This window comes from Leptosomus discolor, chromosome 1 (genome assembly GCF_034619465.1).
Source record: "Leptosomus discolor isolate bLepDis1 chromosome 1, bLepDis1.hap2, whole genome shotgun sequence".
In the NCBI taxonomy this organism is placed as follows: domain Eukaryota; kingdom Metazoa; phylum Chordata; class Aves; order Leptosomiformes; family Leptosomidae; genus Leptosomus; species Leptosomus discolor.
Genome location: NC_141391.1, coordinates 18,415,056 through 18,435,329, shown reverse-complemented (window position 1 = coordinate 18,435,329; position 20,274 = coordinate 18,415,056). Strand labels below are relative to the sequence as shown.

The following is a 20,274-nucleotide window of genomic DNA, read 5'->3' as shown; positions in this document are numbered from 1 at the left end:
TGGCTAGAAAGTTTACACTGTACTTTGACTTTCTCTGGAAGGTACTAAGCAAAAGCTAGTAACAGAGAACAGCAACGAGGACTGAGCGAATCACTGTCCTAGTTTCTATGTGTTAATTAAAAGTGCTCCCACAGGCCAACAGACAACTCCATTCAGATCAATACTGCTTCTGTTCTACCCTGGCCTGGAGCTCCCTGCTCCCTTGCAAAGTCACTTTGCTCTACCTCATTTCTCCAGAAGGCTTACAGACGTGCTCCAAAACTGGCAAACCATTCAGTCTGGAGAAGACTTCACTAGGCATTATCCGTAAGTGAACAGTCAGCTACTGAGTCAGCCCTTACCTTTGTTCTGACTATCAGAAACCAGGTCTGAACGAAATTTTTCTGATTTCTCTTGCTTACATCAGAAGTTAACAATAGGAGGCAGAAACCACATCCTTTAACACAGAAATTCATCCTTATATTCACAGATTTTAACATAAGGAAAGCCTCTAGCAGAATCTAGGTCTCAGACGGTCACAAACTGATCTTTGCATTGTCAATACCTGCTTATTGAGCATTGGACTACACAATAATTTATACATATTAATATTCTTTTAATAGGTGCAGTGATACTTTATTACATATTTATTAGGCTGTCATACAAAGGGATATCTTTCCAGAAGTTCTTGATACTACTGTGAGTGCCCTCAGTGACATAGAAAAAATAAAAACCAAACACTTTTTACATATGCAGGCTGTATTAATCTTTTTCATACTCTTTCACATTCCTACTAAGAAGCCTTCTAGGAGTTTAATTCACTCAGTGTCTGACAGTCAAATGCAATCAGCTATCTGTAAAAATATGAATCTGTAAAAATCTGAAAACAATTTCAACCAAAGACTGGTTTTGAAATGCAATGCCTAATGAATTATACAGGGAATTGTCTTTCAAATGCCTATCAGAAAAAAACAATAGAGCAGATTTTCTTTAGCACCTGGAAACCTATTCTCAGGGATTTGTAATAATGAATTATAAGTATGTCAACTCCTTTTTTAAGCAAAGCTAATTAACAAAATTGGTTTTTCAGTTGGTGGATAAGAAGTCACTAATATTATCTGCACAAACCTCTCAGTCTTTGTCTATATTTAGGTGTTTTCTGAATGTTTTCAGTATCACTGGCATCACCAATTATGAGAATGAAGACATTACAATGACTGCTCACTGACTACCCATAAAGTGCTTTCATTCCATGGCAATCAAAGTAGACCACCACTCTCAGAAGTGCAATGGCTATCTAGCCGTTTTATGAACGAACACCTTTGCACAGAGAAGCCAGTGTGCAGCAAAGTATGACCCCAAGCTTATTCCTGACCTGTGTCCATACGGCAGCTCCATGAAAGAGAAATTGAACACATCCGCCATGCTACAGATGAACTCTGTACTCATCACCACAGAGGGAACTGGATGGAATGCCCACCCAAATACACTTACTAGAAAATTCCTTTCTGCGATTCAACACTATGACACCAAAAGTCCTTTCACCAGCTATTCAGTGCATCGTACTGTTGCACTTTTCTGATAAGCTTCTAAGTAAACTATTTTCAAAGTTCATAAATAATCTGCCTTCCTCTCTTGAGGCTCAAACAGCAGGCCTTCCTTCTGCCAAGGGCCAAATCCAAACATCCTGGCCATATCAACCAATTTTAAAGATATGTCAACTTTGACAGACTTTGAAAAAATTCTAAATGCATGTTTTTCAGCATGACCCCTTTTTCTTTTCTATAAAGTCTGTCTGAGCTATGATCTGACCTAATAAACAGAGCAGACCTAACTGGCAGAATTCAGACAGCTTCCCAACCTCTATTTTTATCTCTTCTAATTTTAGCTGTTTCTTCGCTTTACATCTGTCAACTGGGACCTTTACGTAAGTTTTCTACCATTTCATTGGGAAAAATGCAACTATTTAAAGAAAGAAAATATATGTAGCAGTGCAGTGCTAAGACATGAGTTCTGAAGGAATAAGCAGGTGGCATAGTCATTTTTTCAGTGACAGATTTAGCTACTGCCTGCTATCTGCTCACCTCCTACTGACTGAAAACTCCAAGGTCTAGCTCTAGAAGTAGAATGATTGGAGGAAGGAACCAAAACTGAGTATGCTGTTTAGGGAAGAGATAGAAAGGTAGGTGGAAAGAGGTATTTGGAGATCCCTAGGACAATTTCCCAAAGTGAACCAACACTAGATCAGGTCAGCTGAGGCTTTGTCCATCTTAGTCTTAAAAATCTCCAAGTAAGGAGGTTGAGCCTCTCTGGGTAACCTACTTCACATCAGCACTACCCTCCCTGTAAACAAGTTTTTCCCCAGTGTTCACTATGAAACTTTCGAGCCATAATTTTTGGCAAATTTACATCATTTGCCACTAGCAAAAACAAACTTGGATCCACCACCTCTGTAACAGCCGTTCAAACATGCTATTGGATTGTCCCTTAGCCTCCTCTTCACCACACTGAACAAGTCCAGCTCCTTTACCCTTTCCATATAGATCATGTGCTCTAGACTCCAGACAACCCTGGTAAACTTTGCTGGACACTAACCACTTTCTCCACATCCACCCTGAACTGAAGAGCCCAGAACTGGACACAATGTTCTGGATACAGCCCCAGAGGTAGAAAAGCAAGGTATTAACTTTCCTCTTCTGCTAACCACGTGTCTTCCTATGTAACCCACTTTGCCTTATTCACACTTGGCTCACATTCAACTTTGCATCTTCCATAACCCCTGGTGCCTTTTCAGCAGGACTGTCAGTCAGTCCTCAGCCACACCTCCTGTTGGACTTCATAAGCTTCAACAAATAGACTACTCTTTCATTCCATAGCTCCACAGCTTCCGACTGGCTGCAGTAGCGCAGAACAGCATGTGTTCCTGTGGGTTTAACTGTCTGCATTCCAAGATGAATACAGAATCTGTTATGTAAACCATTCAATACATTTGTGCATCACCTTCTGCATCTGTCTCTCTCACTCTATAGCCAAAGATGGGCTGCCCAGAAATGCAGACAGTGTTGCAAACACCTCTTCTGTTTTGTTCTGTATTTCTTTTCCAATCACTCATCTGGTGACCACAATCAAACATTGAGCTGACATTCTTTAAGAAAACGCTGTAACTACTTAACTTGCCGAACCATGACTCTAAGGTGCAGTATAAATTCAGATCACAACCTGGTTAAGGAGAGTAGCTCCCTTTGCTTCACAATTAAGACATGGAAGCAATATTTCAAAGAATATGAAACAATTTTTTGTTTTAAAACAGAGAAGTCAGAAGAGGTAAAAAGCATCACTTTGATCCACTTTCTGTCAAATTATCAGAGAATCATTCATATTTGAATAATCGACCAACAAGAGAAAACAAAAAGAGGATTCCATGAAACAGTGACTTCATGCAGGGACCAAGAAGGCAGAAACAGAAATGAAACAGTAGTATGTTTCTTGTAGAGCTAAAAGAAAATGTCAAACACAGAAAGACAAAACAATGTATCAGATGTCACAATCTACTGACATATGTTGTTGAGGTACCATCGGTCCAAAAGTTCTTGAGAGCAGTTTCCTCGCTTCAGATCAAGCTTCAAAATGTATGTCCTTTTACAGTAAATTCCCTTTCTATCTCAGAAATCTGTACAAGGACACTTAAAAATTAGCAATGAAGAGGGAGGACGGGCATTCCTTTTCTTCCCACTCCAGCTACCAGGGAAAATCAACCTCTACTTGCTCCTTTTCTTGTTCAGAAAGAAAGATTTCTTTCTTCTGCTCACTCTCAAAAGGCAAAAATGAATAGTGATGCTCCACAGAAGTCATGAAAAAGTATACCAGGTCAACGCCAACATACATCTCAACTTGGTCTACTCACAGTCAAGAGAACCAGTCTCAAACTGTGAAAGCTCAGTTCCTCCACCACATGAAGCCTCTGAATTTCACTTAAACTTGCTCATACTTTTGCTGTTGTGCTTTCCTAATTCCTGTGTGGATAGTTCCACTGAAATAGGCATAACATTTAAAGTCTCTCCAAGGTCTACGAGACTAGTAATGGTTCACAGGGAGAGAGACAGAAGAAGAAATGACTTTTTTATGTTGGTGTCTTGCAATATTTTACTTATACATGCAACTTTAATTTTGGCTAACTTTCATGATGCTTGTTAACATGGCAGCAAGGTGCTCTTAGAGCTCTTCACACACCTGAAAGACTTAGTTTTTAATGCGGTCGTGATAGAAGCCAAGGGAGGACACACAAGTGCCAGAATATTCAACAAGGCTCTTTTTTCTTTTTCCTAATGCAGCGAAGACACTTTCCAATACTTGTCTCACCTCTTTAATGCCACAGCGTTCTTCTTTATGCTGATTTTTACTTCTGGGTTTAACGATAATAACACAGTAATTTCGCCATAGTACAAAGCTGTGCCGTTCAGGAAGGAATACTGCAAACAGGTGCTGAAGTGAAATATCTGCATAATTGTGACTAACAAGCTCCTAATAATCTTTGTGGGTCCAAGATATGGCTAGAACCATTACATAAAGTTTATACTTGGCAATTGCTCAGTTATATTGTCAGAAGTAACAATAAAAGTATTTAATGTTACTAAAAACCTAATATGTAAATAGAAGTGTTCCTTAAAGCAGAACTATACAAAATAACCTTTTAAGATACCACGTTGCAAAACAGTTTCATACACTGCAAATGGATAGTTAAAATGGTCATATTCTACAATAAATACAGAGGAAGAACACACTTGAGCTGGGAGCCCAGTATTGTGTATTTGTCCAAAATAGATAGGATGAATACAAGATTGACAGCATAACTGAAACAAAGTGATTTAATAAAATGTTCATATCTTAAAGGGGACAGAATTAATTTGGAAATAACCTGAACTTTATGTGCTTACACCTAAAAAAGACATCATCATTAGTCAGAAAAGAATAATTGAGAGTAAAGTTAAATCAATCACTTAGGTAGCACTAAGCACCTACACAAGTACCTCTTCTCTGAAAGCAATGAGCAAGCATTAATTCTTAGAATTATCTTCACTTTTATTCTCACTGTCTTCATTGTTGCTGTAACAGAGCACAAGAACAGCTATTCCAAGCCCTCAGCACAGTTTTCTAGTGCTGTACGGAAGTAGGCAATAGCTCTCAAAATAAGGTAGAAAGACTAATCAGCATCTACAGATCTGTGTTCTTCATGTAATCACTCAATCCATTACTCTGTTTTCCTTGGTGTTGCACAGGAAACTAAAAACTAAGCTCTAGGAGTATAAAATATCTTCTGACCAAAGTCTGACAGATTGCACTCCAGGAAAGGTGCACGCACCTACAGCCTCTGCTTTGAGAAAAATCCACTTCGCAGCACTCACATGGTCTGTGTGCTCAAACCATGGTCCTAATACCTCACTGGCCCAGCCAGCTCAGGGATAATTACTCCATTTGCACTTCTCATGAAGGTAAATTAGACTTCATTCCAGTTAAACCTTCTAGAGGTAACACAATCACAGAAATGGTGGCAAGTCTTAACCCAGTATCAGAAAAATAATACTACTGAACTTGAGAATTCAAAACTAAGTATGATAACAATAGCATTAGACTTTAAAAATTAAATCAGAAAAATAGAATAGTAACTTAAAAAGTGGGTTATATTTTGTATTGTTCATATAATTTTGCCATACAAGGGCCTGGAAGAATGAATGTCAAGCTCTATGCATCTCCTAAGTCAGTAAATACCTTGAACAGTGAAATTACCGTAAGCGCTTCTTTTGTAGGTATGTGATCTGCTAGAATATTAGGTGATGGGAAATAAAAAATGCTAATAACTTATGATATTTTAACAGCACATGAATTATCAAAGAAAATGGACTGTTTGAGACTGCCATTTAAAATGAAGCCTAATGATCTTCATGAGCTTTCAACTGAAATAGCTGCTCATGTAAATCATGTAAATGTAAGTTGATTGTGACTGTAATTAATCAATCACCTTCCCTTGTCCACCCACAATTTCTCTTGCTGAAAATTTCAGAGTTTTGGCAGATTGTCCAACAAGAATGAACAGAGGAGAGCGATATACTTGTATAAACCAAGTCTAATCCTATTACATGCTGCTGACTGTTTTCAAACCTCCCAGTGAAAACTTTAAAAAAACCCTAACAAACAAAGAAACCAACACCAAACAAACCAGGCATCACGCAAGTTCATGTTTGTTCTAGCACAGTTTACAAATCAATTTACATATCACAATTTCTAGTCCAGAAAAGATCTCAGGCTTCCTGGATCCAATTCTTCTTTGCAAAATAAATGTTAGCAAAGAACGAAACCTGACTATTCTGAGAAATACAGTCAAAAGACAAAAAAGTTGGGGAAAAAAAGAAAAATCAGAAGATCAGTAAATGCTAGAAATAAGGATGTCAGCAACAGTCCAGCTCACAGTTTATGTGTACTTGTTGTTTGTCAAAGGATTTTTAATCCATTTATCTAACGGATCACAAATTAAAATACTGAATAACAGGCAAACGTACAGTCTCCTCCACTCCTTACCACACGCTGAGCAAAGTCTGTGATGAGGATCTGGCTCAGCTGCAAGTGCAAGTGAGCAGACAGGGAGAAACAGTCATCTGATCTGATCTGCATCACTATATTTATACAGCAAGGGATAAGCACTGACAACTTTAATTCTGGCTTTTCTTAGCTTACAAGTAATGAGTTTTGAACCCTTACTGATGCTTTTTCACTAAAACGTTTCTTGCGAGAAGATAAATGTGTGCAAGGGGTAATAGAAACTGAACCTCCTCCAGCTCTCCCTACAATGAAGGTAGGACCGGAAAAATCAACATTTATCATGCAGTACTGGAACTGCCCAGCCCAGCAAAATATAACCAGTATGCATTTATTTGAAGAAATGTCAGGAAAACATGAGACAGAAGTACAGAAAGAAGAAAACAAAACGAACCAACACAGCCCAAACTTTTCCCAAAAAGATACTAAGCACATTTCTTTCTTCCTGCTGTTCCCCATTGCTTCTGCTCTTAGTTTCCACAAGGTAGAAAATAATCAAATAGAAGCAGTAGCAGCTTGAATTTGTCTCCTTCAGAAGAAACAGAAAAGGAGATGAGGAAACAGCAAGAGATAAGAAACCTAGAAATCCTAAAAAAAATTTATAGAAGACGGAGGAAAAAAAAAACAAGAAGGAAAGGAAGCATTAAATGGAGGGAAAATAGAAAATAAAAATTGTGCATTGCTTTAAGGAAAATAAATCTCAAGGGAGACCTGGAGCCAACACAGGAAGACACAAATCCTAATAGACTCCTCCAAATAGAAGATAGTGCTCCATTTGGGGGGAAGTATGGGGCTTACCAGACTCCCCATGCAGTCCATATGTGTTAGTTACTAGTTTAGCATTTCCTAATAATGAACTGTTTTGGTTTGCACAGCTGATACTGTTAAAGAACAGAAAACCTATCACAAACACTGCACTGTGGTAAAGCATGGGATACTGCACTACTGATCTAGTACATCTGGCAAGGGAGGACTCTGACAAAACACTAAATGTTTAAAAACTCTCTGGAAAAAAATACATTGAGAGAGTCATTAAGAGCTTTTTCCTTTTCTTTTAATGTTTATGTAAAATTCAGCACAAAGCAGCTGGAAACCTAGTGACTGCATGACCCCGGAGTACTCTGAAATAACAGCCGTCAGAAGAATTTTAAAATGTTGGCAATGGCAGCATTACCAGTCAGAATGCAGATAATGGTTTTCTGATTGCACAAATCAATTTTCATCACTAGTAGCAATTACGACTGCTGCGAGTAGCTATAGCAGACTACATACAATACTGCAAGCAACACATTCCAAGAATATAAACAGGGAGAATGCTGAGAAAACACAGCTACTTAATTTAAAACTTAATGATTCCTTACTGCATGAGGATGTCAGCATCATCAAAACACATCTGAAACATTATCCCTGCTCATCTGCCACTTAACTCATTATTAAGAAGCTCATACCTGAGATATGCAGCAGAGTCCCTGCATCTGAGGTCTATAATCTTAGATAGTTTCAAACACTCAAGGAAAGCTGGAAAGTGGCTCAAAGTAATACCAGCACAAATCAAGATGCAAAATAAATAAGTTTGAACAGCCTGATACAGCTTATCTGTGAAATGCAACCATCTACATAATATTTACAGAGACAGAATTGAGGCATGTGAATACACATGCTTTTGACAAAAGAACAGAAAAAGACCTACCAGTCCAGAAGGAATTTCTACTTCCTAAATAAAAGCTTTGTATGAAAGCAGCTGCAAGCCTCAGATCATTACTTCTGGATTGTTTGGGGTTTCCCACATCTTCAGGATTGAGGGTAGAGACAGAAAAGAGGGTTAAGACCTCCAAAAGTTCAGTTCCATGCAATTCTACTGTACTGTATTGGTTAAGGCATCAAAGGACTGTGTCAAGGCAAAGAGAACAAGAATGCCACTCTAATACTCAAACCATACATGGAACATAGCAAACGAGCTTGGTATAACAGCCTTAAATTTTGTGCTTTAGAGGGAGAGAAATTTCAAATATTGGTTACTAGACACTATTAACTAGTAGCATACAGCAGATAAACGAAGTATCATTATAATTAACTTCACACAGTCATCTGTTCACCAAGATGAAAATGCCTGAAGGATGGTTTGTAACACTTTGGAACAGCTTTTTTTCTCTTCCTTTTTCTTCCCCCCACTTCTCTTTTCATACTGATTGATGTGCTGCTCCAGCACTGTCCACTGTGTCTTATTCCTTGACCAGAGTCAGGCAGGGGCAAAATGACCATTTGGGTCCTGCTCAGACTGGGACTGTTGAGGAGGGCATCAAATCAGTGAAGAAACTGAACAAGAAATTATGGAAGCCAGGAAGAAAAGATGCTGCTAATTTACATTAAATTTGAAACCATATTGAAGTGGCTAGTTATGTTTAAATTGTGCACCTGCCACCTTTACTAGAGAGCATATTCAAAAGTGAAATGCTTACATATTGATGGACAGCGACCACAAAGCAAAGTTGCAGTGCTCTCTTCTTCCTCTATTTAAGTTTATAGAACATGCTGCTATACAGTTAGCATGAAAACACTCAATCAATGCTGAAATGGAAATCTCAAGCTCAGGTGTGAAGGTCTTTGCCCTTGAATATGTGTTTGCTCTTTGCAATGCACAAAGCACTCTTGTCTGGTTTCTTACATACATACTGTTTTTCTACATGTATTGAACTGTAATATGCTGGCTGAATTGATGATCTGTGTATTCAAACAGAAAAACTAATATAACCTTAGCTTCTAGGGTTTTATCATTAGCCTCAGAAAGGCATCTGTGCAAGACCAACAGAGCTCTCTTATTGCTTTCCCTGTCCTCCACCAATATGCTGTATGTAGGGAGGAACCTGATCATGGAATCCTGACTCCTAATATTCACAGAAACAGGCAAGAAAGGAAAAATTAAGCATAATAATATATACCTCCCTTGTTCAAAGGAGAGACAGAGCTCACACAGAGACTCAGGTAGCCACTCAGATTATTTGCTGATCCCCTTTCAAGAGTCTCTGTGTAACGGTGCCAAAGCACTCCTTAATTCTACAGCTACCAAGAGTTATTTTTAACTATACGATTCAAATAAACAATAGCAAAACCCACATAACTCAAGAGGAAGACAGAAATGCATGATGTTGCACATACTTATTCCAATTTGCAATCTTGAATTTTGATAGTCTAAGTCTTTAATAAAAATAAATAGAGGGGGTTTTCCTCTCCAATGCCAAAATATTGTTGATTCTGAAAAAAAAAAAAAAAATGTTTAGTCTTTAACATGTTGAAGGCTCTGAAGCTTAGCAACGGAAGTCTAAGATGGCTCCAAAGCTCCTGTTCCAATGCTATCAAACATACAGGGGCATTCTAGAAACAAAAGGTTTCCTAAAGAATAATTAATTAAACAGTGTAATCTTCCTGGAGTTTAATCTAGCTACTACAGAAATTTCTTCAGTAGTGTCCTGGAAATTGAGGAAATAATTTGCAAGCAAGACAATAACCTTTGTGCTCCCTGACATATCAGAAATTCTGTTTCTCTGCCCTTACAAATCCGTATTATGTCTTTCATCAAAAGCTACCCTAGAACTCCGACCTTAAAAAAATAAGAAAAACAACAAAAGTTTAAAGAAAACAAGAAGTTTCCTCTCTTTACCACAAACGTGAAAGCAAGCAAAAACAAAGCATAGGGTATAGGTATGTCACACTGTAAGGAAGATGCATTTGTGTTGATCCACTGCACAGCCACCTCACCCCAGTAGACATTCAGGGGGTAAGAAGGCATGTGTGACAGCCTCCCTAATCTATGGTTCTGCCCGTACTATGAAGAAATCACCTCAGTGACTGATAAAGCATCAGCTTACAGCACATAGAGCAGCAGACTCTCATCACATTCCACATGTGATTAAATATAACAGTTGTGAATATTGCACTCACAAAATTCAATTGCTATGGCCAATTAGTTTAAATGGTCAATCTGAAAAATATATTTAAAATCCTCTAATGTGCTGGTAGCAGCAACTGAAAGGTTCACAGAAGCATGCATAATTGGCAAATCAATCTATCAGAATCCTTTCTTGTTACTTCTTCAGGTTATGACACAGAAATATTGGTTTAATCATATACGTTCTTAATTGCAGAAAAGCCAGGACTTGTTACAGCTTTACTTAAAGCAACTTAAGTGTTATATTAGCTGGAATCATCAACACGTTATTTTCAAAAAGCAAAATACAGGTAACATTTCAATACAGGCACGTAATACCAATTTTCAAATTGTAACTTAAATATTGTAGAAATCATTGATTTTAAAAATATTCCAGAATCCAAGTAGTTCAGAATCAACAATTTCTTTATTTTCCATTTAATAACTTGAACTTGAAATCATGACCTTGCCTTAAGAAACCTGTTTGAAATCACTAAATTAGTACATTAAAATGCTGATATTCCAAACTACTCTGTTTATCCACAGAGCTGCTCCAGGAAATTCAAAACAATACAAACACAAACTTGTAATGAATAAGTAAGTAAAGCTAGTTACAGTTTTTGGGTATGCATACAGAACACAAGAGCCAACAGATCAGAGTTACTTCCAAGCTAAGGTTAATTCAATTAAGTAAGAAGTTTGACTTAATAAAAGGGATCTAATTCACGTGATAATTTCAGTAAGCTCCCCACACAATGGATACTAGAAGATTTTGTAGCTGAACTGAAGTATCATTGCTTCACTTTTTGCTGTTCTTTGTGATTTGCAGAATCAAGAATTATTATTGACAAAGAACAACTTTAAGTCTTTTGCAACTATCAAACAGCAGTGACAAGGCGTAGCCTGTCCTGAGACTGTATCAGGACAACATAACCCTCTCCTGAGGTCTTCTGTGAACAAAATAAACTCCACAATCTCTACATCCTCGAGACCACCAGAAGGATCTAGCCCTGAAACCCTGCTCCAGCAATCACAGGGAGTGAAAGCAATGGCTCCTCTACACCATCCATAAGAGGTGATCCAGAACCAAAGCACCTTCACCATTAGCCATCAGTATGCAGGGCATTCCATGAGACTTTCCCAAGAACACTTAGTGATAAACTGATCAAAGGGATTTGGGAACAAAATTTGCCTCACAGGAGGCACAGACCAAATTCTTCCTTCACTCCTGTAAATTCCTTTCCACACTGAAATGACTGTTCACATCCACACTGAATCTAGAACCTCCAGCCTAAACATGAGATCCTTGGCTAGAGCTCAAGGAAAAGGAAATTCAAGTCAGAAGCAGAGCTGTCAGGTAACAGAACTCAGTTCCAGTAACCACAGGGACAATACACAGTGGATGCAGAATTCCAGCATATTTTAAAGATTATATTTCTCCCAGTAGATTATCAGCAATAGCTAAACTGTCCCTTTCTTGTTTGAATTTTGCCACATGGTGCAAAGATTTCTTGAGCTGCATTCAGCAAGCGTACTTCAAATCCCATGGTGGGTATGGAGTTTAAAAGAAAATTGTGGGTTTAAGTATTTTTCTGGTTAAAATCTCAACAGAGCATAGCACAAGGTGCAGAAAATAGTATGCTATATTGAAGATTATACCTTGCAGTGATACAATACAGACAGATATCAAGGCCTGAATCCATCATATCTGTAAGTATGTACTTCCTGCTCATCCAGGTGTATTTTGTAGATGTGCTTACACAAATCCCTTCATAACAGAGTAGAAAGATTCTGAATATCACTGTGACTCTGTAAAAATCTTAAATTATATATATCAAGTATATATTTCTTAAAACATGTAAAATCTCATACACAAGTACTAATTCCCCTGGGATTCACAAAATATGTTGGGGAGAGAGCAGGGGAGAAAGAAGACACGAGAAAAGTTAAAGAATACTTACGATCCTGCTGTTGCTGATGATCTTTTAATGCTCTACAATTATTCAGCAATAATTCATTCCTATGAAAAAGGGCCCTTGACAAGAGTGCTTGGATCTCTCAGAAGAGGTTAGTTTTCTGGTCTGATAATAATCCCCATCCTCAACTTTATTCCAATGATTTGTCCTTTTCATTCTTTTCTAAAACAGAAAAACCCTCTCACTAACAAGTACGTGTGGATTTCCCTAGGTTCTCAGCAGGAGACATTTTTCTTATGGACTTTGAACAAACAGCCTGTGGTCTGCTGGTCAGCCCTTTTTCAGGTTTTTGCTGGTGCCTGGAGCAAAACAGACAGTGTAACTGCTATAGGACTGCCAATGGCTGAACTGATGCACCAAACTGTCATGACTGAGCAAGTTTTAACTCCTGGCACTGCTTACAGATGCTGTCCAAACTATTTTCTAGCAGATACTGATATCTTCTTTTAGGGCTAGTTATCATTTCTTGCGTGATGCTGGGAGCTGATAGCTGAGGATCATAAAGCACATCAGTGCTGGGCAGGAAACAGCACCTTCTCCTGACTCCTGCTCTGTTCCCCCACCTTGACCCACAGACCTGTTCAGCTGCTCCTGGCAAATACCTTTTCTACAAAAATAATTTTCTTTAAAAGAAACCAAAAGCTTCCTCACTTCATAATTCTTAGCACATCAATATTGCTCTAAGGCATCACAGTAGCAAAACACTAAACTCACTAAAGGAGAAATACAGTCCTGTTTAGCTTCATTGCAGCTAACAGTTGCTTGCAAAGCAAGGACCTTTAAACGCTGATTGAAACCTAAAATAAAAGTCCCTTATGTATACCAAAAATTCAGTATGTGTTAGATCACTGGAAGTAAAAGAGCAAAGTCAAGAGCGGAGCACTGCACAGAGATGTCCTGCTTGAGGCCAGGGGCTGGCCTCACCAAGTAACACCAGCTACTGCCTTAGTGCAGCCATCCATGTTGCTGCTGCTTCTACATAATGCTTTATTTCTTGGTCAAAAGACAACACAGTTGCCTAATTTTCTCTAGACCATCTTCAAGGAAACAGTATCAAAATTTGGGGCAAAATATGGGGGCAATCTTTTTAGCAGGGCCTGCTGCAATAGGACAAGGAGTAATGGTTTCAAACTAAAGGAGGGTAGATTTAGACTGGAAGAAATTTTTCACAATGAGGGTAGTGAAACACTGGCACAGGTTGCCCAGAGAGGTGGTAGAAGTCCCATCCCTGGAAAGATTCAAGGTCAGGCTGGACAGGGCTTTGAGCAACCTGATCTAGCTAAAGATGTCCCTGCTCACTGCAGGAGGGTTGGACTAGATGACTTCTAAATGTCCCTTCCAACCCAAACTATTCTATGATTCTATGAAAATTTGTTTGAGGGCTTGAGGACTGCAATTTTATCAGTACTGGGTGAGGACAAAATATTAGCTTTTTTTCATCTTTAAACCCTGGATTTAATATCTTCTCAAATTCTCCTAAACCAGGAGACAATTAAATATCTGATGACAAAAAAAATCCCCCAAAAAACAAGTTTCCAGTTTTTCCTCAATAGGAATATAAGATAAAACTGCTTTTATATGTTTTCACAGCCTTTTGCACTCAAATTTAATTCATGGTCATAAATTCCATTAAATACTTTCTCCAAAGCATCCTTTAAGAGCTCTCACTTCTTACCCAGTTTATGTACTGCATGGGGATTTATCCAAGGTGTAGTCAATAACACTGCAGCTACCTACCCATCTAATCCCCTGCTCAGGCACATTCAGCAGATCGTGCCAGAATTTGGTTGTTCAATTCCAGTTGCAAGGAGCCCGCTCCATCCCAGCGCAGCCAAGGCTGAGCAAAACCTTCCCTGCAATTGCTCCGGTAGCACCAGAAGAAAAAGTAGTAGGCTCATCTCTCCTGTGATCTTTCCTTTTTGTTGGCATGCAGACAAAAAACTGCACTCATGCGAGGCATTAAAACTTTGAAATGAAAGAGAAATAACAATCACCCCAACTTAAAATGGAGATACTTCCCCTCCTCCCCAAAACAATATGGGGGTATAAAACTGAAGGAAAGCTGTTATTAAAAAGGGTAGTTAAAAAAATTACAGGTAGAGTAAATTAAAAGCATCAAGAAGTCAAGATTCCTGGCATGGGAAAGGGATGAACATATACAGGACAGAGAAGACCTAAAAATCAAGAGTATCATAAACCAAGAACCTAAGATTAAATTAAGACTAAGATTAAATCCCAGAAGTGTATGGTTTAACGGGTGAAAATAAACTGTAAACCATAAAGTTTTTGTTTCAAATAAATTCTCTTTTCATTTTGGAAAAAAGCAGCATACATCAAGAGTAACACGCCAGGCCCTGTCCAGTCAGCAACAGAGCACAACCAGTAACACAACAACAATAATTTTACTAAAGCAGAGATGCAAAAGTCATAATTGATGAATTATTATTTAATTTTTAGAATAGGAAAGTAAATTGCCATTTTGGTCATATCAAACTCAGTGGGCTGCATACCTCCCCAAGGAGTTTATAATGTGAGAGAGATGCAGTTAACAAAACAAACAAGGGGAATAAAGCGGATAGACGTGGAACAACAAATTATGATCACAGCTGCTTTGAAATGACTGGCTGCTCATAATTGTTGATCTAGCCCTTTTCTCCATCTGCTAAACTAGAAAAATATTTAAGAATACCCTTTCTGCCTTTTTGGTTCTCCTTATTGCTTTCTCTTTTGAGAAAACACTATTAATTGCCAAAGGAGTTGTGTATAGCAAAGTAAGTGAGTCACAAGCCATATTCTGAAAGCACTAGTGAAAATGCAAACGTTTTTGAACTCCTGATTTAGGCAACATATATTTTCTAAACTAGTTTCTGTTTCAATAGTTTCTGTGTTTTACTGTTTCCTGCTGTTTTTATCCCCTGGGTGTCTCCTAGGAGCTGCTTGAGTCATATCCCACACAGACTCTTGAGAGCTTCAGCTACTCTAGCTTGATCTCCAAGATTCTGTGAAGCAGGGAGCGTTCTTAATTAATTCCTCAGACACCCAGCAGACGGAAACTGCCACCTTTATCTACCGTCTATTGCTCCCTTCCACTTCCAGGCGTGAAAGGCCCGGCTCCAAGCTGGCAGCCTTTCCCAGCGGAAGCATTTTCCCCTGAAATGAGCCCCATTGAAAATGACAGGACTTGGCTGCACACAGTTCTGGCAAAAATAGCCTCTAAACAAGAGAAAAAGCCCAACAGGTTTCATCAAGGAGACACGTCAGCTCCTGAGGCTTGCACCTTCTTGCAGAGAGGGAGCTAGGCGCTTCAGGAATAAAATTAAGTCAAAGTAATAGGTTTGCACAGTTGGTACTCTCACAGAAAGCATATGCCAATCTCACACCAGACCAGGACTAGTAAGTTAGCTTTCCAAGTGCAAGTGTTGCACAGAAGAGGCAGAGATGCATCAAATTGTGGTTTTATCGTATGCAGTTTTGGGGGCGAGGCTCCACATGTAACCCATACTGTACCCGTGGACATCCCCCCGCCCCAGCTCATTCCTTAACAGAGATCGACTACATTTGTTTTCCAACAGGACAGAGACATTAATTTACTTGGCAAAGAACGGGACAGAAGTACATCAGCAAGCAGATACTTTTAAAAGGAATGGGTTTATTTCTCCAGCTGCTGAATAACATGATGTTGGGGGAAGGGTGTATTCCTTAAAGAGAGGCTAAATTAACAAGCAGCATTTATGAATGCAATATAGCTTGATTTGATCAATGTTTTCTCCCTATATTAAGATGTTTGTTAATCATTCATTCCATAATTTTCCTAAAATGCTTACTCAATACATTAAAAAGTATGTATTCAATTACATTCAGAAAATTTCTATTGCTTGATTGGGGAGTCATGATGCCAACAGCTCTCATAGCTTGCCATCTCTGAAGACAGAATCATACTTAATATTTAGTATAACTAGGCTTTTCATCTTAAACTGTAATTACCTTCCACTTCAGAACCACAGAATGAAGTATCTTCCTATACTTAAGCCTCCCAGCACAAGGCCAGCTTGCAAAAATCGGACAAAGAACATTATCGATTTTCTCAAGGGAGTAAGATATTTGCTAACTATTCATGTGTAGCACAAGGAGATGCAGTGTGAGAAATGACACACATTACCCTGTACATATTCTGGAAAATCACTGCAGCTGAATGAAATCTCAGTTTATCACAAACTAAGCAATACAAAAAAACAGAACAGTCTCTTGGAAATTAGTAACGTACATATAAAGAAGAAAAGGATAGCAAAGGTTTTATTTGTGGGTCTTACAAGGGGAAAGACTAAACTTCAATGTAAATACTGCTGTTTAAAGAAAAAGTTCAGCAGAAACAGGTTTAAATGAGATTAAAAAAAAAAAAATCTTACTGCCTGCAAATTAAAAACATGACCAAGAATTCAGAGAAAAAAAAACCATGGCATCAGCACTGCAACTCACTTGATATACAGAATAAAAATGGTGCAATTCCAAAAAGCTTCCATACATTTCATATATTTATACACACACATGCATAAACACACATAATTCACGTTTTCTCAATATCTTTCCACAGCAAGTCATTAAAACCGCATCAGAGCAAGGGAGTAAGAAAAGGTAAGCAAACAGAAAATGCCTTTAAAGAGTCATTAATCACAACAATGTTCAAATGGAATGAAATAATTTAGAAACAGTTTCAAACCCACAACCAGTAGCTTGATCAAAACAACAAAAAATCCTTACCTCTGCGTTCTTATTCCTGGCTTCTCTCCTTGCTGCTTTTTCTTTTAGTCTTTTCTCCTAAAACAAACAAGATGCACAATTTTAAAGCAAACTCCTGTTATTGTTTTTAATACTTTAATCTTAAAGTTGAGTCACCTATATGTTTTTAATGCACACATAGCATACTGCCGGTATTCACCCTGCATGTTACTGACGAAAAATAATAAAGAAAAAGATCTGATTGAGATATTACTCATTCTTCTTGCTCTTAAAGGAAATAAAACTACAAGAACGATTCAAACTCACATTTTACCTTCACCAAGACCTGTTAATCTTAACGGAATGATGCAGTGAAGTGTTTTGACAAAGTTAGCATTTGTCTCTAGAACAAGGTAGTTAAAATGGCACCAAGAGATCAAATTTTTCTTATTTCTCCATGGCTTAATATGAAATCCAACAGGGAGGAACTGCAGGGGGTCTCTGGTTCAACCTCCTGCTCACGGCATGGTCAGCTGTGAGGCCAGGCTGCACAGGGCCTCATCCAATTGGGTCAGAATCCCAAGGCTGGAGACTGCACAAGATCTCTGGGCAACCTGTGCCATCGCCTGACTGTCCTCACATAGCAAAAGTTTCCCTTTCTTCCATGCTGAATCTCTTGTTTTAACTTATGGTCATTGTCTCTTTCCTCTTGCTCTGTACTCCTGTGAAGAGACCACCTCCACCTGTCTCCTCCACGACCTCTCTGTAGGCACTGGGAGCTGCTGTCAGGTCCCCCAAAACTGTGTCTGCCCTCACAGGACGACCACCTCAGTGACCTCAGCTGAACTCACTCTAGTTCGTCAATGTCCTCCTGTACCCAGGATAGTGGTGGTGTGTAGGTGCTATGAACACAGAGCAGAGGAATGACTTCCCTCAAAGGGATTCAGTTCAAAGCATCAGGTGAGAGCTAACACAGTGTAATCCCCCATTACCACACAGCACGCAATCTGGTTCTCAGCACCAACTATCTTACTCTGCAATCTTGCTCTTACTGGGCTATTTCACTTGCTAACACAGGAATAGCCATTGGGCTTTAACTTAGGCTTCAAATCTGGAAAACAACCCTATTAAGCCACTGCTTAAATTTATATGCAGCTTCAAGCACATGTGTAAGTATACACAGTGTGCTGAGCAAATGCTTATATCATCTTCCCCAGTCAGGACCTTATTTCCTATTATCCAGAGAACAACTGTATATTCTGTTGTGCCAAGGTAATAGCCCCACATAATAAAGACATCCTTTTATATGATGGCATAAAACCCAGACATTAGCTACCTTGCCTTAGGTTACAAAGAAATGCTACAGCACAGCCAGAAACACAGATCTCCAAAGACTCAGATGAGTATTTTAACTATGATGTCATTCATTCTCACACTGCTACTGCTAGGAAGAAGTACAGGCACATGCAGAACATATATGGACAACATACTGTAAAGCAGCTGTGCAAAGTAATCAAATGAGGCAAAGTTGAACCAGTCAAACAGTTCAATATTGATTTATTTCATGTCTATATATCCTGTTCATGTACAGGTAAGTTTGTAACTATCTGTTAATTACTAAGTGGCCCAACACTAGTTTTACACATGGGAAAATAACAGGAAAGTCTGGATTTTATTGAAATATCTAAAATGTAACACAATAAGAATGCTAGATTTTATCACTGTTCAATCAAGCTATAAATCATTACTTTATTTAGAGATGAAATGGATTTTAATGTATTTCAATTTACTAGGCCATAAAAACTAAAGATTATGTTTCAAGGTATGAATGCTTAATTATGTGTTACTGGCTGACACTGTTACACTATAACTTCATAAACACAGCACCATAAGGTTGTCAGATAAAGCTCTAAAACATTCCAGTCTGATTAAATACTCTTTTATCTACAATAGCGAAGTCAAGCATCCACATTTTCTTTTGCATTTATATTGGACAGTTCTCCTTTGCACCCATATAGCACTTTCTTCACAGCTCAAAAACCTTTCCTGTCTATCAACACTGAGTATGTGAAATAAGTTTAACAAAAAGATCAATGCAATGATTTGTTGTGGCTTAACTCCTAAAAAGTGCTTCCAGCACCTTTAGACCAAACTCAAGCAATCTCACTCTAAAGGCAGTAGCCAGAACATTCATTTATCATCTTGGGTCAGCAACATGGTATATGCAGGTTCTGAACAGTGGCTAAATGCAGATTATCTAGATGACATTTAAGGAGCAGTTTGGACAGATCAAGAATCACAGGTTCATGGACTTAGGAAACAGGAGAAGTGACGGGATCAATGTGCCTGACTGGCACAACACAGGCTGTAGGACTGAATCATTGAATCAATTTACCACAGTGGTTATATCCTGGTTTAGAAGAATGTTCTAGATAGATTTTAAAACATTTCATGAAGGACAGTATACCACAATCTTTCAAAACTAGCTGCTCTTACTAGTTACTAATGTTACTAGTCTGAGCCTACTTATCTTTGATTTTTAGACCATGTCTAAACTGCCTAACTAGTCTCTTGATCAATTTGGAGGAACTCCTGTTATCAAAGTTTAGGTCCTTATGTAGATACATGCTTATCATGCTTCCTCTTAACTTTCTCTTTTGCAAGGTGAAGAAAATCAACTCCAGATGTCTCTCAGCATATAGGTCTACTTTCCTAAATATTTTAGGAACACACATACCTGAGATCTCACCATCTCCCCAACCCTACCTGTTTGGTACACTTCTGTTTGTATATTCAATAATTCTATCAGCCCTTTTGATCCTGTCAGAAAAATCCCACTGCAATAGTTCACATTCTCTTCATCAACCACCACATCATCCAAATCTTTTTCAAGGTCTATATCTCTAAAGGAAAAGCTCTCAGTCCTAAAGCTCTATTCTACATTTCTCCTTCCTAAAAATTTGTATTTCTGCCTATCTTAAAACATAGTTTTATTTAAGCCCAACTTAGCAAGAAAGCTTTCTTCCGTGTCACTAAAAATATCCTGAAATAACACACTTCCCATGGAACAAATCCCACCAGCCCACA

At 38.4% G+C, this 20,274-nt stretch overlaps 1 protein-coding gene across 1 annotated transcript in view; it reads right to left on the bottom strand.

Moving 5' to 3' along the window:
- The window catches only part of DDX10 (DEAD-box helicase 10), a 183,926-nt gene that overhangs the window by 42,917 nt on the left and 120,735 nt on the right, over window positions 1–20,274 (bottom strand). Inside the window, exon 16 of the mRNA XM_086481793.1 lies at window positions 17,230–17,286. Coding sequence (XP_086337919.1) covers window positions 17,230–17,286 — 57 coding nt within the window. The remainder of the gene's footprint in view (window positions 1–17,229; window positions 17,287–20,274) is intronic.